Source organism: Xiphophorus hellerii, chromosome 6, assembly GCF_003331165.1.
Source record: "Xiphophorus hellerii strain 12219 chromosome 6, Xiphophorus_hellerii-4.1, whole genome shotgun sequence".
NCBI classification, from domain to species: domain Eukaryota; kingdom Metazoa; phylum Chordata; class Actinopteri; order Cyprinodontiformes; family Poeciliidae; genus Xiphophorus; species Xiphophorus hellerii.
The window spans coordinates 5,967,629-5,992,126 of record NC_045677.1 but is presented as its reverse complement, the minus strand read 5'-3'; the positions used below and the strand labels follow the sequence as shown (position 1 = coordinate 5,992,126).

Here is a 24,498-nt window from a genome sequence, read left to right as displayed (position 1 = left end):
ATTTTTTCAGATTATCTTATGTAAAAAAAAAAAAAACATTCTTTAGAAAATGGGCCATCTTTTAAACGGTGTACTTGAGCATCTGATTTTAACTGTAAACAACAAATAATCAGATTAAAATGACCACATTTCCAGCAAATAATAATATAAAACCTCTTTTCTGTCAAGTCTCGAGTTGATGATACAACATAATAAACTTACTGTTATAAGACTTTAACGCCTGGGTGATTGATAGGTCAGAGTTCAGAGGCTTAAACAAAGAAAGGTCAGGTACTGAACTGAAAATGAGCAAAAAATTTTTTTTAGAAAACTGTTAAAAACTATTCATAAAAAAAAACACCTTAGGATTGACCGGAATACTTGGGAAAATTATGAATTTTTTTTAAATTTAGTTTTGAATTGTGTTGTAGATTACAAAACTACAATATCATAAAAACTCAAGTTTCTTGGCGTTAAACTCCTACAACGCTTCTGTAAGCTGTAGTTTATTGTGTCTGCTTGAGCTCCCTCTACTGGCTGCGTCTGGCAGTTCAGCTATTCAAAATGATTAATCTTTCATAAAGACAATAATCAGGATAATTACAACAACCTGTGTACACGGAGAAGAAAAGAGTAAATTTACACCAGACAATCTCATGAGTTTCCTAGAAATTACGAGGACATTTCTGAGTGTGAAAAGTTGCAAATTTGCTAGAAAAAAAAAATGGAATAAAAACATGGACATTTCTGATTTTCAAAAGTCAAAATGTTTGAATTTCCCCCCCCCCCCCTCATATTTCTGAGATTCATCTCAAAATTTCTGGTTTTTCAAGCAACATTTTGACCTTTTAAGCGCAGAAATTTCCAAGTTGTTTTCTAGAAAATTTCTGAAACCTGTGGAAATTTACTCCCCCCCTAAACCATGAGCCAAATACACCATCAAATGAACTAACATAAAAAAAAAGATATAATAATAAAAACTTCAGGTGGAGTTATTACAGCATGCAACCATTTCCCCCTCCGCCTTTCAAAACTCCTAATTCACTCACTCAACACATACAAGCTTCCAACTAGTTAACACGCGTGTTAGCCTTCTCATATTCCAGCTACAGAAAAGCTGCCAGTTTGATCTGTAAACCTTTCAGGGCCATTGCAATTTCCTAATGGAGGAGAGCTATATATGGGAACACAACACACACAGTTATGAACATTTCAACAGAACTGCTTTCTACATTTCTGAGGATTACGATAATCTGCTTCCCTCTTTTCACCGGCTTCTCACTGCTGAAAATCTGGATTTTCCTCCATGTGTGCACGTATGTGTGTGTGTGTGTGGCAGAGAAAGAACCCCAACAGACTAAAATCACAATTGCAAAAACACAAACACGGTTAATCTTTTCTTCTTGCACAGTAGATTTATTTCTCCGAGGCTCGATTCCATTTTGACAAGAAACAGAATCACATTTTCTATCCCTTGATGAGAAAAACCAATAAACAAACAAAAAAAAAACGCGGTAAGTCACAGTGGTCAGTTGTTATTTCCCCCCCCCTAATATTCCAGCGTCTTAGTGACAAAGTTACATTTTATGAAGAAACGACCTAAGCAATAAAAGGAAGGCTGTGCAGGTCTTGAACAATCGGGGGAAAATGTGTGCAAAGTCACAACAGAGAGAAATGGAAGCTTTTAAGAAAAAACTAGATCAAAGACAATTATAGAGTTTTGGATTAAATATAGCAGGATATCAGTAGCTTTACTGGTACAAGAGACTAAGCCCCCGCCCCCTCCGTCTGCTCTGCTCTGAGAGAGAGCAGTACATAAAGTGCAATAAAAAAAAGAAAAAAGACAAAAGGAAGAGGCACTGGCCAGTAATCTTAGCATACATTCACCGAGTGTTGATTTATACATATATGAGTGATTCATGTCGCACCGAAACTGTGAAAAAGAAACATCTTATTAACTTAGAGTTGTAATTTTATGGGCTGTATATTGAAAAGAAAACGCTTTCTTCATTTTACTTCCACAAAGAGGCTTCGTTCAAAGCAGAATATTCCTACCAGGTTATGTTCAATACGCACGACAATAAAAACAACGCTGGGTAATAAAAAAAACTGAATTCCGTATGATTTAGCTCGCTAGTCTGATTTAGCAAGCTAGAAGACTTTGCTAGTAAAAAAAAACAAATCGTTTTACCAGCTAAAAAGATTTAGTTAGTAAAATCTAGCTAACTGTTTTTACTAGCTAGAAAGTAAAAGCTATCTAAATCTTTTTCCTAGCTAAAAAGACTTAGTAAAGCTAGCTAAATCTTTTCACTAGCTAGAAAGATTTAGTCAGTAAAATCTAGCTAAATCTAGTTAGCTAGCGAGCAAGCTTTGCATCTAGCTAGCTAGCTATCTAGCTTGATGCATAGCTACAGGCACACAGCTGAGTTGGACTCCAACTGGATTAAAAACAAGTTAATAATTTTTGTCCTTCTTAAGGAAAATAACTCTGATTGGATGTCTTTTGTGATGTCACCAGAGACATGTGCCTCTACAAGGGCAGGCATTTTCTTCTTCACAAAGAAACAGTTTGCAGTAAAAAGGCATAACAAAGAGAACAACTGACCTCGACAGGTTTTGTATGAGTGACCTACTACAATTAAAATGTGAAAGGTCATCGAATGAAAGTCGTTGAAAAGTCTTTAAAAGAAATCTGGGTCGTAACCAGGCGTCATGGCTGCCTCCAGAATCTTATTCAAAATTCATGAGTTATTTTACTGAAGATACATGAGTTCAGATAAGAGCCCTCTGTGATCTTAGGTCTACAACAGCAAAAAATAAAATAAAATAAAATAAAAAAGATGCTGCATTTACCAAAGGCATAAATCGCCTTTTCCAGAAGGTTCAGAAAGATTCCATCTTACCCAAATAACAGAGTCAGTAAATGTGATTTCTTCGTACATTTTCTTCATCGTTTTCCTCATCCAGGTTGTTCTGATCTGCAGCCATGAGACTGAGATGTGATTGTCAGAATTCTGACGCTGTGTGAAGACAATAAGTGATTGTGATGAGCAGCAGTAGTTTCCTGCCGTCAGGTGGATTTGTGAGGTGTAATCAGATACGCCATTTTTCAAGGAATGCGATAGAATACAGTACAAATTCGATAGTATTATAGTACCTGCCTGGCAGTAAATAATTGTTCAAATTTCATCTGGGGTTTTAAACTCTTCCAATTGAACCCAGACCTATAGGGGGGAAAACAAAAACACATCATTCATAAATACAACATCTTTGTGGAGATTTAAGATTAAGATTAAGCAATATCACTTATAAATATTTTAGACAAGCATGTCTAACAAATTGCATAAATACAAAAAAAAACCCAATAATCTCTACAAACAGAGATGCACCAGATGATTTTTAGTTTGATTGGTCCTGTTGGGTTACTAGCTGAGCCTTAAATTAGTAATTCCAATCAGTGACTGCACTAAGACTAAACTACCAGTATTAGTAAGCTGTTTAAAATTAAGAGGATCCTGTACGAATCTTAAAAAGGAAATTGCTTTCTACGAGTTGAGACATGTCTGCGGTTTGTTCAGGATGCGATAGAGAGAAAGAGAGAGAGAGAGCAAGACTTTAAACAGACAATATGAATGATGAATGGAGTACAGTGCGACTGTGGCTGTATGGTAGAGTAGTCGTCTTGCGATTGGAAGGTTGTAGGTTCGATTCCAGGTTCTTCCTGCCACATGTCGATGTGTCTCTGGGCAAGGCACTTAACCCCAAATCGCCCAATGGGTGAATGTGACTCTAGTGTAAAGCGCTTGGAGTGGTCAAAATGACTGGAAAAGCGCTATATAAGTTCAGTCCATTTACCATTTCAACATGCTGAATTTGGAAACGTTAGCCTTTTGGAAACTGAAGCTGACTGCTTCAAGTTAAAAATGCTCAATTTTGAATAATTGAGGGTGCTTTTTTCACTTTTTAGTAAATCAAGGAAAGTATTTTGAATGTTGTTCCTAAATCGTCATTTTTAAATTGGAACCAGTATGTCAAATTTTTCTATTGAACTAACCAAATACATGTGATCGGTGCTGCGAAAAAAAGTTAAATTCTTTGTGGTAACTAGCTTGATGGGAGCTAAAGAAAACATAAATCAGAGTCTTTCTAGCTAGCTATAGCTAGACTATGACTGTTTCTAGCTAGCTAGACTGCTTACAGCTAGCTATAGCCAGACTTACTGTTTCTAGCTAGCTATAAACTATATGACTGTTTCCATCTAGCTACAATGTTTCTAGCTAGCTATTGGCAGACTGAGTGTTTCTAGCTAGCTATAAACTATATGACTGTTTCCATCTAGCTACAATGTTTCTAGCTATCTATTGGCAGACTGACTGTTTCTAGCCAGCTTTAGCTAGACTGTTTGTTTCTAGCTAGTTGGGCTGTTTTTGGTAGCTAGAAACAGTCTGATTTAGCTAGCTTGTCTGATTTGGATTACCTGTGTGGCCAGAAGATTTAACTAGTAAAAAGCATCTAGCTGCCTAGCAAGATGCTTTTGATTGGCATTTTGATCAGAAACTCTCTATATAAAACTTGTCTGATGCTAGTTACAGCTCATCTAATGTTACTATGGTGACCAGCTAATATCCACCTCTTCAAATGTGAAATTCTTATTACAAATTAAACAACCCCGTTTAGGCATTAGTCCTGCTTTATAGCTCACAGCTGTGTTGGTCTGCTACCTCAGGGTACCGGCGGTCACATCTAAGAAGAAACAAGGAGCATACAGTAAAGACACAGAGACGTCGGATGTTTTAAATAAGCTGCTGGCTGAAAATCAATCATTTCCTTTTAGTTCAGCTCTGACCAACGATAGGCAATACACAGGCAGACACTAAAAAAAGATTTTTATTTTTTTTTTTTGCCAGTGAATACACCTAAATGCTAACAGGTGGTGCTGAATCAGCACCTTTTTTTTTTAGTGAGAAGTTGTTACTGAAGGGAGATGAGTCAAAGTTTGCCATTGCATGACGAATCAGTACGGAAGCACAAAAAGGCCCAAGCAGCCATTTAGAAGTAAAACCGAGGCACGCAGACTGTTAATTCAGCCTGTCATAACAGAGAGCTATTTATTTACTGCAGGGTTTACCCCAGCGTATTGTGAGCCTGGCAGGCCACAACGCTAAGCATTGCTTATTTTTTTTTAAGTCTTTTTAAAATGTTTGCATTTTTTAAGACTTTGTAGTTTGTGTTCAGGTATTAATCTCCCAATCTTTCAATAACACATAGTTATCAAGTGACTTTTAAAAACGTCCTGTTAACTTTAAACACTTTTGAAATCAAAAACACGATGGGCCGCTGGATGAATGACTGCCTTAGCGCCCAACCACTGGGCTCAGCAAGTTTTCTGGGGGAAACGTTGTAGTGGTTTGTTTGTCAGGAACGATGTAACCTGAACATCTTAACAGGTTAGTCGAACATACAACTGATGCGCTGCAGACATGATTTCTATCCAGTGGCCTGTTACGGCCAGCGGGTGCTGATCAGTTCACTTATTTGTATTTTTGTACGTTTTGTAACCCGACTTTATCAAAAAAGGAAAAGCAGCGGTCTCTTACAGAATGTCAATTCACGACCATGTATACATATATATATATATATATTTTTAAGAATTAGCGAGGCACGCTCTGCCATGTTTGAACAAATTGGAGTTGAAAATATTGGCAGCGTTTTGGAAATCTTTGGGTTTGGTTAATGGTCTGCATTCTCTACAAAATGCACCCAGAGGCGGTTTACAGTTACTAAATCTGACCAGACTGACTGTGCTTGTGGAAGCTATTAAATATGGTTTAAAATGTCAACTCAAATCATTTTGTCTTTGATCTTAACTAATAATAAACCCCCGTTTTATATCAACTCCTGTATTACACACACACACAGTGTGACGTCTCCTCTGCTCCCTATATAAACTTGACACCGCCTATGGGTGGAAAGCTGTAAAAAAAAAAATTAAAAAATAATTGGCATTTTGTAAGTAAAGTCCATAAAGAAGAATTTGAATCACATTAAGTCTGCATGGCAGCCCAGAAATCGGCTATAAAAATCTAATTGGTGCATCTCTCTAGAGATTCCAGCAGACTGGATGTGGGTTAAAAAGAGCATATATGTTCCTATTTCTCAATCTAAATCTAACACCCCCCCCCCTTCCACTTGGAGCACATGTGAATATGAAATATATGTGGACTTATGTGAATACGCAGCTTTACACAGGAAAATGCCTCGTCCAGGTAAAGAGTCAGACTGTAAATAAACGCTGGACCCGCTACGCCTCCCCCTCTGCTATGTGACCGTGTAGAGTTCGTCTTTGCTGCTCTCGCAGAGCGTGTATCCACAAACCCGCGGCCTCCAGCTCCACCTCCAGCTCCAGCTGAAGCCCCGGCTCCAGCCCAGCGCCTTCCGGTCCTTCTCCCTCGGCGGCAGCAGGAACACCACGCAGCTGGCCACCAGGATGTGCCACAGCGAGTGCGTGTAGTAGTAGTTGCTCTCCGTCTCGGCGAAGACGTACAGGCACACTCCGATGAGGGCGCACAGCGCTCCGGGCAGGAGGTAGAAGACCCAGCGGCGCCAGGAGGGCGGGTAGCAGTGTCGCCGGCGGACGCCCCTGTACACCTGTTGGTCGTTAGGGAAGAAAAACAAGAGAAGCCGTCACGTAAAAAGTGGGTGTTTTTTTCCCCCCCTCCTTCTGTTTATATAGCTATTGTTTTTAGTTCAAAGTAGAATCTGATTCAAACAATTTTTTTATTACAAACATTTCAACCCCGCCCACTGTCCAGGTGGCATAAATAAAAACAAAACATACACAAAGTAGCTTAGAAAACAGAGGAAGAACCAATTAAAGGGGCAGTATTATGTGTTTCCCAGGCACATAATCCAATCAAGTAACTCTGTTAACTTCAGCTGTTGTAAAAATGCTGTGCATTTATCAAATATGACTTAGAAGGAATTTGACTTTCTAATTTATTGCCTTGAAATTGGGCCTCTGTCTCTTTAAAATCTCCTGTTCTTTGTGAAACTCCGCCTTCAGGAAGTCAACACAACACAGCTCCTCTGTTAACCCTTTAACAACATTTGTACCAGCGTTGCACTGAGATGTAGCTGGTATAATGAGCTCATTGGAAGAGCAGTTCCTCTAGCTGTTTGCCGAAGGCTGCTGGCTAGTCTGAAGGAGCTCTGTGAGGCGGAAGCTCGGAAACTCCTCAGAGGAGGAGCTTCGTCCTCAAAGGCGGGGCTAGGTCCAACCAAGCGTTTTGTACAGCTTAACGGTTGCCATGGAGATGAAATAAATTCTCAAACAGCTATAAAATAAACAAGGCAACACTCCAGTTGTGTTTTTGATGAGGGAATAACATTAAAACATGATGTAAAGCTAAAGAACTATATTTTACATAACACAACCCAAAAGACTCTATACATGTTTTTTTCTTTACAAAAATTGTGACGCCCCTCAACCCTCCAGGCAGCATAAATAAAACTAAACAAATACACAAATCAATGTAAAAAATAACAAACAAACAAACAAACAAAATACAGAGTAAAAATGAATCAAATATAAATACAGCCCAAAAGATTCAAATCACAATCATATGATCACAGTCTCAAGATTCTCAAGAAAAACAAGCAAACAAAAATTATTTTACAAAGTATGTTAATGCCGACGTGTCTCTTACCCAGGAAGTGACCATGAGAAGTATGGCACAGAGGATGGGGCCCAGCAGGTTCCACAGGCCCTTGCGGTCCAGCTGCATTGACATGGCTATGAGCAAGGCCCCGAGCAGAAACAGAGTCTGCACACCAACAAGGAAGGAAGGAAGCAAGAGAGGAAGGAAGGAGCAGGTGAGGACGCTAAAGCTGTCGTTACTCTGTAAAGTGAAGTGATTATAAAAGGAAAAAGGCCAGAGGCCTCTTACGTATTTGGCTGTGTCTCCCAGGCGAGCCATGCAGAGGATGGTGACCCAGATGGAGCAGATGGAGCCGAGGAAGTCGCAGTACTGCAGGGCGTCGTAGTCCATGATGCACAGGACCACAGCGCCTGGCTGGTCGCAGGCGTGGTAGAACTGCAGGGAGGGAATGGGGAAAGGCTGAGGATGTACTGAAGACCTACAGTGTACAGTAACTTTTCATAGATTTTTGAATTAATGAGTTACAGCAACATTCAATTTCCCTATGTGATCAATAAAGCATCTTATGAACTTGACTTGATGCCAAGTCAAGCAGAAAGAGCTGAGCCTTTCCTATGTTTATATTAGAAGTATTTTTTTAGCTGCAGATGCAGCCTTTGCTACAATGTTTATGTTATTCTAAAAAAAATCATTTGTTTTCATTTATTTGCATCTTTTAAGGCAGCTGTTTGTATTGTATGAAAAGTCTTAAGTGGTTAAATGAAAAATCTGCCAAATGTGCCAATTTTCTTATGCGATTAATCGATTAATCATCAGAGCAATGGATTACTAAAATAATCGTTAGCTGCAGCAATTCTTAAAAACTGGCGTCAACAGGTCCAAAGTTGGTTCAGCAACATGCTGGTTCAGTACCTGAGGACCAGATGACTTCGTAGTGTTCTTGTGTAATGTGTCCATGTATCTTTAGTCGTAAGAAAAGATTCCCAGAAGCTCTGTAATTTCAGCCTGAAGAGGTTCGTCCTCTCACATTTGATGGCAGCAGTGCTTACCGTAGAGAAGGACATGGTGAAGAGGTAGACGAAGGCCTCGGTGATGTAGGAGCGTCTGATGGCGACCACGATGGCGGGCAGGAAGAACAGGTTGCTGAGCGTCAGCAACATGGTTGCCGTCAGCTGGCGGGCGTACGACTGAGCGGTGGAGCCGTCGGTGCAGCCCCAACCTTTCCAGCCTGCAGAGGTGGAAGGAGAGGATGGTGTTAGTGTTTGACATTTCTGCTTCCATCAACACATTCACAACAAAAGCGCTGCAACTGACGATTACTTTAGTAACAGATTATTCTATTAATTAATCGGAAAAAAATAAAATAAAATAGCAAAGTCTGCAGATTTTTTATTTAACCATTCAAGGTCATTTCATAGAATATTTGAAATACATTTAAAAAATACACACCAATGATTCTACTCATTTTTTAAATAGAAAAACAAACATGTTATTGCCTAAAATAAAAATAACAGCATTCCTTTAGTGTACACTTGATTTGCAGCACAGGATGAATCTGCAACATGTGAAAAGCTCAGCACTTTCTGTTGGACTTATCAATACGGCACAGTGCTTTTTTTTTCTTTTTTTACATTTTTATAAAATATTTAATAAATGGGTATCAAAAGATGCTTAATAGTAGAGTTTTTTGGTTTTACCGAATTTGATCTGGGTAAAGTTAAAACTATGCAACTTGAGTTCTACGTGGAACATATTTATAGGCAAAGTTTTTTTTTCTTTAAATGCAAAATGTATAGATTTACTTCTGTAGTTTTTGTATTAATTAATCTTCTGAATATGTCGTTCTTCCAACAAACGGCTTTTTTTTTTTTTTGAGTCTTTATACCAGACTCCTAAATGTAACGATTCATCAATTACTAGATTAGTTGACGATTATTTCAATAATCGATTAATCATTTCAACCCTACTTCAGAGTCTCAATTGAATTTAGGTCTGGACATTAACTAGACCATTCGAAAACAAATCTCAACCATTCTGCTTCTAATGATTTCATTAATCGTTTCTGCCCTAAACAATATGCGAGTAGAAAACACACACACAGACTCTATGTAACACTATGACCTCTCAACTTCACATGAAGATGCCAACACAGGTAGGGGTGTGTGTGTGTGTGTGTGTGTTACCTGCAGAGCAAACACAGGCAGAGTACAGGTATGTGTAGGATCTCAGCAGCCTACATTCACCATACGGCCCGCAGTCGTCCACACAGGCGCTGACGGACACCTCCGGGACCACATACACCACCGAGGCGTTACCGCAGTCACTGCTGCAGAAAACACACGAGAACAGCCTAAGCATGAGTACTTTCTCACACTGTCAGACTTACACACAGACTGAAACAAGTCATGATGCTGCAGCGGCATGCGTGTGTGTTCTACCTGTTGCATAGGAGCTGCAGGGTGAGGTACCATGTTGTGGACTGAGGAAAAGGCAGCCTGACCACAGCTTTAGGGACGCTGACATTGATCCCGACGGCGTATCCCCCAAACAAAGCTGTAGAGAATCAACAAGATGATGTCCGGTATTCCTATATGTCTGAAGGTACAGACTTTTTTTTTTTACACTTTGTTTCCGTATTTGACGCAGCTTAATCATCAAACAAAACTTTAAGTTAACAACAACTTCATAATGGTCCAGAATTTAAACCCTGTCAAACATCTACTGTCATATAAAGTGGTTGTGGTTATCGTTTGCATTCAACTTGTGTTCTTTGTGTGTGAAAGAACACAAAGGAAGAATAAAAGGTACGTTTAAAAAGGTGAATATAAATGTTTAAGTCTATACTGAACTGAAAATTTGTTCTTTCTGAATTCACATTTTTGTCATAAAGAAAAGACAAACAGGTGGAACTTTTTTATTGAAAAAAAACCCCAGCCATATATTGATGAAATTAGAGAGAACATATTTTTTTGTATTTTAAAGAAAAAAGTTACAGTTTGTGTTGAATTTCAACAATAAAGTGCAGCGCAAACCCAGCGCAGACCCACAAACATCACACATAGATTAATAATAAATTGTTTTAATGTACTTCTGAGTCACTAATTTTGATAGATTTTGATAGAAATGTTGACCTCAGAACAGACGGCGAGGATAAATTGCGTATTTTTCGGGACTAGAAGTCACACTTTATGAAGTTTGACAGATCCTGAGACTTGTGTATTTTTCCTTCATCATGACGCATTTTTATGACTGATGCAACATAGTCGTATAGTCCAGAAAATACGGTAATTGAATCCAAACTAAGGTTCAAAGTTTTAGTTAAGCCATGATTTTTTTTTTCAGAGTGTGTGATTCCAACAATTTACTCAAAGCAGAATTAATTTCATGCATTTATTATTTTTTTTTACAGGTTACTCATATTGAACCCAAGCCTGTCACAATAAGGAATGAATCAAATAATCGCATAATAAATTAAATCAAATTCAATAATGTCCATTTTCATAATATATCATTCTTCTCTTTTCTGTCTTTCTTCCAGAAACTGAATGATAAAAATCTTCCGTCTGGTGCTTTTGTCTCAACAAGACCCTTTTTTTTAAGTTAAATTTTGATTTCATTATTCATTTTATTTGTCATTTCTGTTGTTTTGTTTATTTATTTTGCATATTTAAAATGTTTTCCAGTCCCAGTGTTTAAAAGTCCATTAGAATTTAAAGTTTGTCCATCTTTGAGAATGTGTTTTTGCATTATTATGTCATTACCATTATATTACTTGAAAATGGTCTGAAAGGAACAATATTATCGTTTATCGCGATAACTTCTGGGACGGTTTATGGTGACAGGTCCACCTGTACCTGTTCTGCAGGGTTCAGAGTGGTTGAGTTGGAGGACTGGAGCCCAGGCAGAGAAACAGGCCACGATGCTGTTATTCCCCAAAGTTGCATTAGTCTATATTAGAAAAAAAAACAAATAAAGAAATCTCACCCGTGTGTCTCAACAGTTCAAGTACAATCACACACACGTGTCAGTGGTTCAGTCAGCGTTCCTCACAGAATTGAGCGTGAGCTGCAGGTTGAGCGTTCCCCCGGTGGCCTGCGGGGGCAGCGGGTAGGTGAGCAGCGTCGGGTGCGTTTCCGTGACGCTGACGTTGGAGCCGTTGATGGGGGTGTACCGCAGCGACAGAACGTCCAGCTCCTCGTAGAGCACGGGGACGCTCCACACGCACGCGGACGCCGGAGGAGCCGGCGCCGAGCCGTTCCCCGTCGCCGTGGCGTTGGAGACGCTGCTCTTGCCGAGTAGCTTTGTGATGTCATCGTCCGCTGTGAGGCCTACGCTCTTTGGCTTACATCCCACTGAGTGAGACAGAAATAGAAAATGCAAACACATTCATAACCCTTGATGGGTTTTTTTCCCCACATTAGACCCAGAAAAAGTAACAGCAATCATAGAATTCACATTTTTTACTCTACAAAAACCGTCGATTAAGAATTGTTTCTAAATATAGATAATACAAAATCAAGTTTGCAGTGTTTTTGTAGAATAAATTAATTGGATTTTCTCAACTGATTCACTACGAAGGTGTTATATTACTGATATTTCAGTAATATTTTTGATCCTTTTGTCTTATTAGGTTGTGTGTTTTTGTTTTTAAAGAAAAAAAATGTGCAGAAGAATATGCATCTATAAGTTGGTGGTTCTTTAAGAAATGTTTTTGATTTTGTTTAGAGTATTATCCATTACCGGCAGTCAGTTATTATTGGTTATCGGTATGAAAACAAACAAAAAAAATCTATTTTGCATCCCTAATTATTAATTTTTATTTATTTTAGATTGGCTGTTCTACGTCCAATTGCACTGAATGAACAAATTAAAGTTGTGTTGTTTTTACATGTTTGACCAAGCTTGTGAAGTTGTTGGTGTATTTAAGCGCACTTAAATACACCAACAGAACAATTGTTCTGGTGAAGAGTCATTAAAAAAATTATAATTCAGTATATTTATGTCTGTGTTTGAAAAAGAAAGATGCGTTTCAAATCAATTCAGCTTCGTTTTTCTGTATCGGATCGGTATCGGTCGATGCTAAACCTCAGATATCGGTATCAGATGATGAGTGAGAGCTTAGTCCTCACCTGTGTAGTTGAATCCAACCCTGAAGGTTACAGTTCGGTTGACTTGGCTGCTCTCCACAACGACCCGCAGCCACGAGTCCCACGGAGGGTTAGAGAGGGACGCGGAGCAGCTGACGCCGGAGCAGTTCAGCTCCGTCTGGCCGTGCTGCAGGGTCGCCGAGCCCAGCCTGAGGAGCAGCGAGCAGCCCGCGCCCTCCGACGCCTCGCCGGACGAGCACTCGGCCACGGAAACCGAGAGAGACGAGGTAAACTCTGGCACAAACAACCTGCCACGATTTAGCACATCTGAATTAATGAGACACCATTTCGAAAAAAGGAGGACACCGTGTTGCGGTAACTACTTGAGACGTGCGGGTCTGTCGGGGGCTGCGGTTTGAGTCAGGACGGTTCCCTGGTGCAGAACGGGCGTGTCCGCCGCTCTCCTGACCGACAGCTGGGGCTGGAAGTAATAGGAGCAGGACGGGAACCCCTGAAACATAAAGAGACAAATAAATCATGTCAGTTCACTTATATAGAAGTGCGTACAGTACAGACCAAAAGTTTGGACACACCTTTCTAATTCAATGGTTTTCTTTATTTTAATGACTATTTATAAGGCAAGAAATCCCACTTATTAACCTGACAGGGCACACCTATGAAGTGAAAACCATTTCAGGTGACTACCTCTTGAAGCTCATCAAGAAAATGCAGAGTGTGTGCAAAACAGTAATCACAGCAAAAGGTTGCTACTTTGAAGAAACTAGAATATAAGGGCTATTTTCAGTTGTTTTACACTTTTTTGTTTAGTGCATATTTCCACATGTGTTATTCATAGTTTTGATGCCTTCAATGTGAATCTACAATGTCAATAGTCATGAAAATAAAGGAAACTCATTGAATTAAAAGGTGTGTCCAAACCTTTGGTCTGTACTGTACATAAAAAGCAATAAAATCAACCTCAGACTGAAAGGGCACATGGGGGGGGGGAGTTGCTTCCAATCAAGACATTGCTTAACAAACCAACCAGGTGACTAAATGGAAAGAATGTTGCTCAGCTGCACAGCAAACAGCCACAGCTCCGGTTCAGCAGGTCGGAGGTAGAAACGAGGAATTTTACAGAAACGCTACCATGGCAACGTACACAACCGTACCATCATGGCTTACAGGCTTAAATGGTTTTGCAGGAGGCAAACTGGACTTTACATTCATATCCTGCTGCACATATTACAGTACAGATTAAAGAAAGCAGTCAGGCTAACGTTACACTGTGATGATTACATCTGACTAAAGGCCTCGTCACACCCAGATCGCTTGCACTGTAAGACGACGGTTTGGTTCCACTTTAGTTCGAAAAGTAAGTCACAGATAGGTGCTGGGAGCAGGTGGCTCCAGAAACGTGGAGTAAATAATCCAACAGCACCTTTAACCTTTGTTTATTTTAATAAAAATATATAGAATGTTAGAGCTAGCCAAAAACAAAAAGCTCCAAGTTAGAATAAAAATGAAATCAAATGATTTGCTTGACATGTATACATTACCTCTTTTCCAGTGTCAGCCGTCAGTAGAAAACATCGGCTGAAGTTTGTGAATGACCTTAACAAATAAACTAATAACTGCCATCTATAAGCCCGTACGAAAATCCAAGGTAATAAGCTGTAGCTGTGAATTTTTCTCCGTGTCCCGAGCCAAATGAATGCAGCTGCAATCTGGTTGCAAATCGGCATTTTAACTTCTCTTTCAATCACTACATGTTGGTTAGCATTAGCTTAAAGTGATTAACATTATCTTGAAGTGATTTAACTGTGCAATATTAGAAAAATAACTGTATATGAATCGATATTTTTTAGGTGGTGTGAAAGTTTGCTGCATTAATGTAGAGCAATTAGTAGAAAAGTGAGACCTTCTGCTGCTTCCATTCACTGCTGAGATGTTTCACACAACTACTGCACGATCTTCAAAAACAGATCAGAAATTGCAACATCTACAGGAAAGCTGCCAGAGTTCAATAAAAACTAAAAGAAAGTTTTTCCCACAAAGTGTGATTGGCAATTCTGGTGGTTTACAGGTGGCATGATCGCGTGCTGACCTAAACTATCCAGTCAGGCTAATGTTACACTGCGATTGTGATGTTTGTACCCAGTCAAATGCCTCATCACGCCCATATCCCTTTCATTTAATGACAGAGGCGTTAACTTAAAGTTCTACTTCTTATGGAAAAAGATGAAACTTTGTTTTCGCTTTTTTTCTCCCCCCGTTTCTTGGGAGGCTATTGTTGTGGACTGATTCTTCGAAACCATTGTTCCGCAACTAACGTCATCCATCATCCCTAATGGGATGAAATATAACCCATTATCTATTATTAGCCCTAAACAAGATATAGAGTTTGTAATATGCTAGTACAGAAGACCCGAATAGAATTGAAATCCATGGAGTTATTCTCCCAAAGACTGAGTTATTTAGAGGATCAGAAACACTTTTTAAATGGGAAAGTCTTATTAAAATCTAAGTGAAGTTATCAGAGTTCTGTGGTACACAAAGACCTGGCCAGGGATTGATTTGATCACTTTTTCATAGGAATAAAAACACAATCATACCAGCAGCAACATAGATACCAGTAAGGCAGGGTTTACCCCAGTGTACTATAAGCCTGGAAGTCCGTCATGCTTTACTAGCTTGTCGTTAGCCAAGCAACGCCAGGCTAAGCGTTGCAAAGTTTTTATTTTTAGAAAAATTAATAATTGGGGGGGGGGGGCAGGGGGAATAAATAAATAAATAAAAATCGCTTCTTTTTTTTTATCATAAGGCCGGATTGCAAGCGTCTCCGGTGTTCTGGGAGCTTCACTTGCTGAGCAGATTTATTTCTAAAAGATTTATAGGTTTATAGTTTATGCATTTAAAGTTGGGAGCGGACCAATCACACAGCTCGCGCCTCTGCACGTTGCCTCCCGCGCTGCTGCTGCTTCATCTCTGATAAACGCGAATCTCGGAACAAACCTTCTGCTCTATGCGCCCGTCGTCCTCCGGTAAATGCGCAGCGACAAACCAGTCCCCTGGGGCCGGATCGGAGAGGTTAAAGGTCGTGGAGCTCTGGGAGGTTACCGGTAGAGTCAGGGACAAGGAGGGGCCCCACAGCGTGGCATTTGGAAACACAGTCTCTGTTGGGTTTATGACGGGAGGGGCGCCCCATCGGAGGTGGCTGGGGGAAAAAAAAAAAAAAAGTTGAATTTGGTTAAAATAAAAATCAGCCAGTGACGACAGATTTATTGCTCCATAGCAGCGTCTTGTGACTTACATGCTGACATTGTGCTGCCCACAGTTGAAGCTGTGGCCCTTTTTGACTGAGAAGAGCCAGCGAGCGATGGCGGTCTGCTCCGGTATGTGGAACCTCTGCAGCCTGACGTTGGCGTACCAGCCATACTTTGACAACTTCTGAGCGGGTTTGGACGACAGCTCGGACTCAAAAGTCACTTGTCCGTCTGCGTGGAGGAAAGGGTTTGTTTAAAAGGCCACAACATTCATTACACAGTCGAAAAGCAGCGTTAGTAATTCATTAGTGTAGAAAGTTTGTTGAAAACCCCCCAAAACAAAACAAAGCAAAAAAAAAAAAGATCACTAGTTTAACATTCTTTACTTTGGAAACAAGTCAAGAAAAACTTCTTCTGAAAAACCTTTCAGAAGAGGAAATTTGCTACTTGATATCAATCTCAGAAAAATTATTTAAATAATGTTTCTGAATCAGAATCATCTTTTATGGTCGCTGCACAGACGCACAACAAAATTTGTTTCAGTACAGCTCATCTAAAGAACAAAGAAAGAACAACGAACATAAGACATGAGTAGATGAGTGCCTGAGGCTGCAGGTGCTGCCTTTTGGTTAGATGAGAAGAAGAAAAAAAAGCAACACTTTTTTATTTACCCATTTATTTTTTCATCTTTCCTAAAGTAATCAGAGTTAAATGTGTTTTCCCCCCTTTTTTCAACTGATATTCAGGGTAAGCAGTTACACTTTTCAGTGATACGACTGCCGTCTACTATTCTGTAAATGTAGAACTTTTAAAAAAGTGGCCAGCAGAGCCTCATAATTCACAAATAACACGTCAAAAACAAAAATGCTTGTTTTTCCTGCTACTGATTAGAGCTACAGCACAAACTCGACACCCATGTTTTGAGCTAGATAAAAAAAAACAACAACAGAAATTGTAGGGAAATGTACTTTAAATTTTTCCATTTACTGTTAAATTATAAACTACTGACTATCAAACATCCCGAAGAACATCGGTGTATTTTCTGTGTTACAGAATAATAATAAAAAAAATAGGTCGGACCTCAGAGAAAACAAGAAATCGGCATCGGACAGGAAAAGTCTGATCAGTGCACAGAAATACTGCAGCTCATTAAAGTAAAAACTGACGTTCCTTCACAATAGCGATAAAAGGAAACACCACATGCACATGGAGACTATTTTAGAAACTTGCGGGGTTTTACGACATGTTTCTTCGTCGTTGCCGTCGTAACTTAAAACCAAAAAAATCAACATTCGTTAGCAGCCATGCTAATATTTGCCCTTCCCTTGATAAAACTCTTACCGTCTCCTAACGTCCAGGCTGTCAGCGCGACGAACAGCAACCAGCGCAGAAAGCAGGCCTCCATCTTTTCTCTCCGACAAAAAACAACTCGTCACATCTTCCCGAGTCCACCTGTGTTACCACACATACCTTCAACTAAAAAAGAAAAAAAAAAAAAAAAGAAAACATACCTGCTTAGCACTTCCGGGTTTCTGCGCGACTACGTGGTGCGTCACGAGCGCGTGTCTGCAGGGGGCGTTTGAGTGCCGTAGAAAAAAAATTACCTTGAAGCGTCCAAACCCTGTTGAACCCTGTATCTGTTGATCATTAGTTACTGACGGCAAGTTACGACTTTTATAACAAAACAAATGGAAACGGGGAAAAAAGCGCAAAAACTGTTAATTTACGTCAAAATTCTGTTACAGCAGTCATTCAGAATGCCGTAAAACAACTAAGCTATCAAAAAAAAGTTCTAAAAGTAACATAAAAATAGCAACACCGTAAAGCATTTTTTAAATGTTGTCATTATTGTGGCACTTTTAACTACAGTAAAACAAAATATGGCCTCCAAAATTTTAAGTTATATAATTTTTAAAAATCTATTTCTGGACTAGTAGTAGATTTATAAATGAATAACAATGGTACTATTCTCCAAACATAGAAACTGTTAATTGGACGATTAATTAATTAATTAAATGGCAATTCCATTTACTGGCAGATGTAAGCATATTAGATAGAATTTTGTCTAGTATCAGCTGAACACCACTAAGATTTTTGGGAGAGATTTAAGGGCAGTGCATAACTGTGAAGAGGAAGGAAAAGGGGTGCATGGCTTTGTAATTGTTTAATTTATTTATTTTGTACAAATAATGTGAAAAGTGTGAGGTGTATTTATGTTCAGCCCCAAAGTCAATACTTTCTAGAAACACCTTTAGTCATCATGTTGCATTGTTAACTTTCTATCCCACAAACTGTTTAGCATTTAGTTCAAAAAGTTCATTTTGGTCTCATCTGATAATATCACCTTTTCCCACTTGTCTATGTATATGTATGTGAGGTTATTTAATTTCCCTTCGGGATCAATAAAGTATTTTTGAACCAAATTCGAATTGAACATTTGCCGTGTCCTTGTGGAGAACTCCAAACAGGACTTCCTGAGTTGGTCTGATGCATAAATCCGCATTAAATACGTTCAAGTTTCACTCGGTGTCAAAGTTCATTTTAAGTTCCACCGTCTCTCCAGAAGTTTACAGTTTAAAAGGCAAAGCTTTAACACAAAGTGTCCGCATGGAAGATCATAAAAATGTGACATCATCCTTGGACTCCACCCAGGACCACTGAGCATCATAACCCAGTAAGTCTTTCTCCCCACCAGCTGAACTCTCCTCCTCATCCTCGTCCTTCTTCACTTCCTGTCTCTTGAACACAGATAAACTCTGCTGAGTTGGACGTTCAGAGTTTTTCTCTCCTGCATCCTGGCCGGCAGCTTTCAGTTGCTTTCTTCTGCTGGACCTGAGCAGAGCTCTCTTGATGGTCTCGGCGCCGTTTCTGATGTGGAACCGCGCCGAACCCGACTCCGGAGCTTCCGACTTGGGTGCGTCAGCGCTGAGCAAACTGTTGGCGGCGGAAAGCGGACCCTGAGTGTGACTTTCAACTAGGATTGATTTGGAGGGAGACTGGGGTTCAGACGTCTCAGATGGGTTTTGATCTGCTGGTTTTGTATTGGCTGCTAGCCTTATGCTCTGAGGGAAGGCAGGAGTTGGGTCTTCTCTGTGGAAATAACAGAAGCAACAGAAATTTACACTTTGAATAATCTGAAAGGAAAGTCCTAATATGACTTGTTCATTTCGCTAATCTGTAAAAGATGATGTTCAGGGAAAGTGTTCTAGGTTTGTGCAAATCTAGAAATCTTTACTTTATAGAAATGTGAATAAAATTCAGGAAATTCACTCAAAGCCCAATTTTTTTCCTCACCTTTTGAAATGATGTATTATTGAGGATGAAAAATAAAGAAGCTAATCTTCTAAACCAACAAGAGTCAGGATGCAGATTCAGTTATTACATCTAGCGATCAGGTCCGAAATCTTGGTGTAGTGATGGACTCTGACCAGGACCTTCAGCGTCACATAAAGACAGCTACAAAGTCGACCTTCTGTCACCTGAAGAGCATTTCTAGGATTAATGGACTAATGTCTCAACCAGATCTAGAGAAACTCATCCATGCGTTTTTCTTTAGTCGCATTGATTACTGCAACAGTGTCTCATCACTGCTGCTGGTGTTCTCACTAAAACCAGGACGATAGAGCTCATCTAAAGTCCTTCCACCTGCTCCCTCAGAGAATAGACTTTAAAATACTTCTGTTAGTCTCTGAAGCTGATTCCTCTTCGCATTTTGCGGCCTCTCAACACACCTGCAGGGAGACGTTGAGGGAACGTGCTCCTCGATGGTCACCAAGCTGCTCAGGCTGCCTGATAAGCTGCTGCACCGGCTGGTTTGGAGGCCCCTCTCCTCCATCAGCCAGCGCATGGCCTCGATGCCTTCGTGCACGGCCACCAGCTGCCGCAGGATCCTCACGTCGGCACAGCGGAGCCACCGCTGCAGGGGCAGAGCGGATGCTTTTACATGTCTGTGTGAAAAGTTACTGAATCTCTGCCTTTTCATTCAAGGTTGTCGCCAACATGTGTGTTGATGGTTTACACAATGAATCACTTCCTAAAACCGGCAGGCTTTAAATATCTATCTACTATTTCACACCTAACTCAGCTAACTAGTTAGCATTATGTTATCTATTGGTGCTAATAAAAAAATTGAAAAAAGATCCATACATTTAAGTCAAGTGAGCGGCAGTGGTTAAATACCTAAAACCTGCCAGGCAATTATTGAACTAGTTATTGATACGTCTTGAAATTATCATACTTTTTTTGTTTTAATTTACCGTGGAAACGTTTTGCAAATTCCAAAAGACAAAGAATTGTTGGGATTGATATCTATGAAAATATGTTTTCCCTCGATGGTCACCAATCTATATATAGATCTATATATATATATATACATATATATATAGATATATAATGTATATATATAACGTGTATAGATATATAATCTTAAAAATATAATTAAATGTAGTTTGGAAAAACAGCTAATTTAATAACTGCAATTTTTAAAGATTTGGATATATTATTTATGTTCTCAAAGCTTTTAAAAGTGCTATTTAACATTTTTTTTATTGTTATCGTGATAAATTATTTAAATATTGCTATATCGTGCATTCCTATCGTGAGGAGCAGAGTTCAGGATCACTACGCTGACACCTGCTGGCCTATAGGTGTAACTGCACAAAACAATAATTAAAAAAACAGTCAGCAATCAACCAGAAATGTCAAACAACTTGGAAACATCTTGTCTGTGCTTTGATAAAACGAGTAATATTAATTAAGAACTAAGCATGATATATATTAGTAAATAATAGTAATTAAAAAAATCAAGTATTTCTTTTACATTAGGAAAATATAAAAATTAATCACCCGTCAAAGTGAAAGTAATAAGAGGCTATATCCAAACTTATTTTATCATATTAAACGTAGCTTTTTTTTCTTCTTCTTTTTTTTTTTTTTTGCAAAGACAGTATTTTACCAAATCAAAATTATAAAATTAACTTTAAAAAAAAAAAAAAAACTGAAAATTGAGAAGTGATTAAATGTGTCACGCAGCCAGGGGAATGTTATATGTTTATTTTAAATGGAATGAAACTTTAACGCTGAAAAGGAGGAATGAGGAAGGACCGGTGGGAAGAATGTGCAGGTGAGGGGACAGGTGGCAGCCGCAACAATCACGAAAATAAACGAGCCGGTAAAGCGAAAGAGAGCGAATCGCTTCAGAGGAACCGATCAAAGATCGCGCTGACGAGTTAGACGAGTTTTGACGCGTCGGTAGAAGGTTACCATCTCTTGTTTTAAGGTGTTGATTTTATCTGATAAGCCATCCGAGGTGTGATCCGAGGGGCCCGACGGGTCAGCCGTCCATCCCTCGCGGTCCGCGGCGTCCTTCATCCAAGCCAGGAGACTCTCCGGCGTTTTCCTCCCGACCTTGCTCTCCAGCTCGTTTAAATCCGGGTAGAACTCGTTGAGGACTTCCTCCGCCATCTCTCCCCGCAGATTAATCTCTGGCTGCGGAGCTGGAAGGTCTATGCGCGTGAACTCTCTCGGACCTCCTTCCTCAGAGTCCCGGAAAATCATCACACCCACGTTTAATTCGCATCGACTCGCAGCAGCAGCTCTGGCCCGGCCGGTGTGTGTTCCCGAACACTCCACCGTAAGGTATGATAATGAGCGAGAAAACTTTGTGACACACACACACACACACACACACACATCAACAGAACGGCCAATGAAAGCGCTGGAAGTGTGGAAGAAGCAGCTCGCGCGTATAACCCGCCATTCATCCAGCGCGTGGGTCTCTGGTACCGACCCGAAGCATGAAGCTGACGGACGGTGGAAGCGCTCTTTGTGAAGACTTCAAACAATGAGGGACTGAAGGGGTGGAGAAGGGGGGGGAGGTCACGTGGGAAACTTTTCGGAAGCACCTGTGAGCATCTAGCAGCAGCCGGTGATGATGCAAAGGACGTGACTCGTGCTAAATATATGATATCACGTGAACACCATTGTCGTCTTTCAACATCCCCCCCAATTCCGGACAACGTGAATGCTTTTAGTTTCCCCTCTGATTTCAAAGCTCACATTTAGCCAGAGTTGGATAGTAACTATTGCTCTATTTATTCAATTACATTTACTTGAGTAACATTTTTTTTGGGGGGGGGAGAAGAAGGACTTTTAGGAGTATTTTACTACGCTGTAGTGTTTAACCTTTTCTTATTATTTTAATCAAATTTTATCTGTATATCACATTTCAGCAGCAAGGCATTTCAAAGTGCTTTACATCATAACCAAACACAAAGTCATGCAACAGAATCAACAATCAAAACACGACTTTAAGTCGAGTGCCATCGTTCCATTCGCAATCGGTCACGTTTCAAATACAACTGCAAACAGGTGGGTTTTTAGACGAGATTTAAAGGAAGTCAGTGTTTCAGCTGTTTTACAGCTTTCTGGAAGTTTGTTCCAGATTTGTGGCGCATTGAAGCTGAATGCTGCTTCTCCTCGTTTGGTTCTGGTTCTGGGGATGCAGAGCAGAACCAGAAGAAACTGAGGGCTCTGGAAGGTTGTTACAGCAGCTTTATTATGAAGTACCGCTACTCTTACTTTCCGGGTTCTTTACCCCTTGAATAAAAAACAAACAAACAAACAAACAAACATGTTTTAACCAAAAAACTTCACCAGACACAAACACAAACACCTGCAGTTTTTGTTAAAGTTTCATAAGTTTTTTTTATTGGAAGAAACTGATTTGGAAAAGTATGATTTTGCCTGATTTTGTCAATTATATGAATTAGTGTCATTTTTATACTTAAAATATCAAAATTTTCACTTAACTTTATATTTTGGTCCGTCTCGTCTAATTATGTCATTTTTAAATGTGAAATGACTCTTTTGGTAAGTTGCTCAGTACTTTTGTACCAAATACTTTTTTACTGGAGTAATTTCTTGGACGGCTACTTTTTACTTTTACTTGAGTAAAAATATGTAGAAGTAGAGCTACTCTTACTGGAGTACGGTTTCTGGGTACTCGGCTCACCTCTACATTTAGCAGTGAATGCAAATGAATTAGAAGTAAATTGTATTTAAACGTTAGATTCAGCATTCATTACCTTTACAAAGATGGTTGCTTTTTTTCTTCAAAATAAAATGAAATGTCGGGGTGTGAGCGAGTCCTTGGTAAAGTCAGCCCTATGGTGAAGCACGGTGGTGGTGGCAACATTGTAAGAACATGGTTATTAGCAGAAATGAAACAGAAAATTGACTTTTTTTTATGAAATGTGATGAAAATATTAGAACCAATTTTTAGGGTAATTTTTTTAAGTCTCTTTTTTTTAGGTAAACCAGGCTCCTGTGTCTCCAACTCCAGCACTCAGTAGCTCCTGTTCACCAGCATTATCATGTCCGTGATCCAACACACCTGAATCAAATTAGCTGATTTACCTCAGCCGTATTGAAAATGTTGCATTTCGCAAAACTGCGATACTCTCTTCGTGTCGCACGAGGCCCATGATGAACGTTACTACTGGTGGAAACCACAAAGAAGACGACAGGAAGTAGCCTTCTTTGCGGTTTGTAGTTTGTTTTTTTTTTCAGATAAGGTGGATGCAGGTGGCCGTATACGTACCAGCTTCGAAGAATACTGGGATTTTCGCCCCAACGCCTGGACAAGACGCCGACGTCTCCTCTGATGGCCGACAGATGACGAGCGCTAGCTTAATAGTTGACTTATAAATATATCTCATTTAACTATTTGCATTCGTCGCTGGCATAATTTTTAATGACTTATTGTGTGATCAAACACATTCTGGTGTGATTTTAATTTTATTTGTCATTTAATGAAAACACCAAAATTGTGAAATTTTATTTTTATTTTTTTTAGCATTAACATTAGCAGAATATTAGCAAAGATTTGCACACATTTGTACTGGAAACACAGCTACAGATAGAATAATTTCCGCTGGACTTCATGCAATTTTAACAGTTCTATAACTCCACCACTTAAAAACTCGAATGTATTTGCACCTTTTCTTGGTGGTAAAATCTGAATTAAGTTGCGCTAGTATTTTCCCAAAAAAGCAGAGCCTGTTGTGAAGCAGGTCCGCAGTGACGCGCGCGGCCCACTTTCACAGCGTCGGAGCGGAAAAGCATGTGAGGACCCCAGCATCTGCCGCCGACTAAAATAGATGACATGTTTTTCATCTTGGCCCACATTAATGGACGTCAGAATTAGAGCAACAATTGGGAAATTCCCGCTCCCGCCCAGCCGGGGTCACGACTTCTCCGTTATGCAGTGAGGGGGTTATTTATATCAGGGCATTAAGCAGTGGACACAACAAGTCTGCAGACTCTTATTAGGACAAAGTTAATAAACTTTTGTGACTCATATGGAATTTTAATCATTTAATTTGAGAAAAACAGTAAATATTTCTTTGCAGCGGATCTCATCAGGTGTCCCAATTGAACTTTTGAACGATTTTGGGGTTTTGGTTTGGCTATTATAAAATTGTCCTCTAGTGAAACCGTTTTGTCAGA

At 39.6% G+C, this 24,498-nt stretch overlaps 2 protein-coding genes and 1 long non-coding RNA gene across 6 annotated transcripts; 1 reads left to right on the top strand and 2 right to left on the bottom strand.

Annotated features, from left to right (window-relative positions):
* Positions 1-1,371: 1,371 nt before the first annotated feature.
* Positions 1,372-17,538, bottom strand: pgap6 (post-glycosylphosphatidylinositol attachment to proteins 6). 4 transcript variants are annotated; one of them, XM_032564658.1, is made up of 15 exons: positions 17,332-17,538; positions 16,038-16,221; positions 15,740-15,941; positions 13,108-13,235; positions 12,767-13,032; positions 11,688-11,989; positions 11,492-11,585; positions 10,076-10,190; positions 9,821-9,963; positions 8,687-8,865; positions 7,926-8,072; positions 7,686-7,802; positions 6,355-6,627; positions 3,137-3,203; positions 1,372-2,999 (listed from the first exon to the last, which is right to left on the bottom strand). In XM_032564658.1, the coding sequence occupies exons 1-14, from the start codon at positions 17,393-17,395 to the stop codon at positions 3,159-3,161; spliced, it is 2,259 nt and encodes a 752-aa protein (XP_032420549.1). In that variant the 5' UTR covers positions 17,396-17,538; the 3' UTR covers positions 1,372-2,999; positions 3,137-3,158. The 4 variants fall into 4 exon arrangements, with proteins under 4 accessions (XP_032420549.1, XP_032420550.1, XP_032420548.1 ...); XM_032564659.1 differs by having other exon boundaries at positions 3,141-3,203; XM_032564657.1 differs by having other exon boundaries at positions 1,372-3,203.
* LOC116721158 (uncharacterized) lies at positions 5,036-5,555 on the top strand. Its single transcript, XR_004339534.1, has 2 exons — positions 5,036-5,389; positions 5,427-5,555. It is a non-coding gene; the product is annotated as an uncharacterized LOC116721158 (long non-coding RNA).
* Positions 17,539-18,139: 601 nt separating the features above from the next.
* Positions 18,140-22,646, bottom strand: LOC116721148 (leucine rich adaptor protein 1-like). The gene is made up of 3 exons (XM_032564698.1): positions 21,253-22,646; positions 19,722-19,906; positions 18,140-19,080 (listed from the first exon to the last, which is right to left on the bottom strand). Exons 1-3 carry the CDS (start codon positions 21,544-21,546, stop codon positions 18,606-18,608), a joined length of 954 nt encoding a protein of 317 aa, XP_032420589.1. The 5' UTR covers positions 21,547-22,646; the 3' UTR covers positions 18,140-18,605.
* Between the last annotated feature and the right edge of the window lie 1,852 nt (positions 22,647-24,498).

Bases quoted from the DNA above. Each gene is read 5' to 3' on its own strand.
- LOC116721148 (XM_032564698.1), bottom strand. From the start codon at position 21,546: ATGATTTTCCGGGACTCTGAGGAAGGAGGTCCGAGAGAGTTCACGCGC. The intron at 19,907-21,252 runs GTAACCTTCTAC...CTGCCCCTGCAG, and splicing joins ACACCTTAAAACAAGAGATG to CGGTGGCTCCGCTGTGCCGA. The intron at 19,081-19,721 runs GTGTGTTGAGAG...TTATTTCCACAG, and splicing joins CCCTCAACGTCTCCCTGCAG to AGAAGACCCAACTCCTGCCT.
- pgap6 (XM_032564656.1), bottom strand. From the start codon at position 17,395: ATGGAGGCCTGCTTTCTGCGCTGGTTGCTGTTCGTCGCGCTGACAGCC. The intron at 15,942-16,037 runs GTAAGTCACAAG...TTTTTCCCCCAG, and splicing joins GGGCAGCACAATGTCAGCAT to CCACCTCCGATGGGGCGCCC. The intron at 11,990-12,766 runs GTGAGGACTAAG...TGTCTCACTCAG, and splicing joins GGTTGGATTCAACTACACAG to TGGGATGTAAGCCAAAGAGC.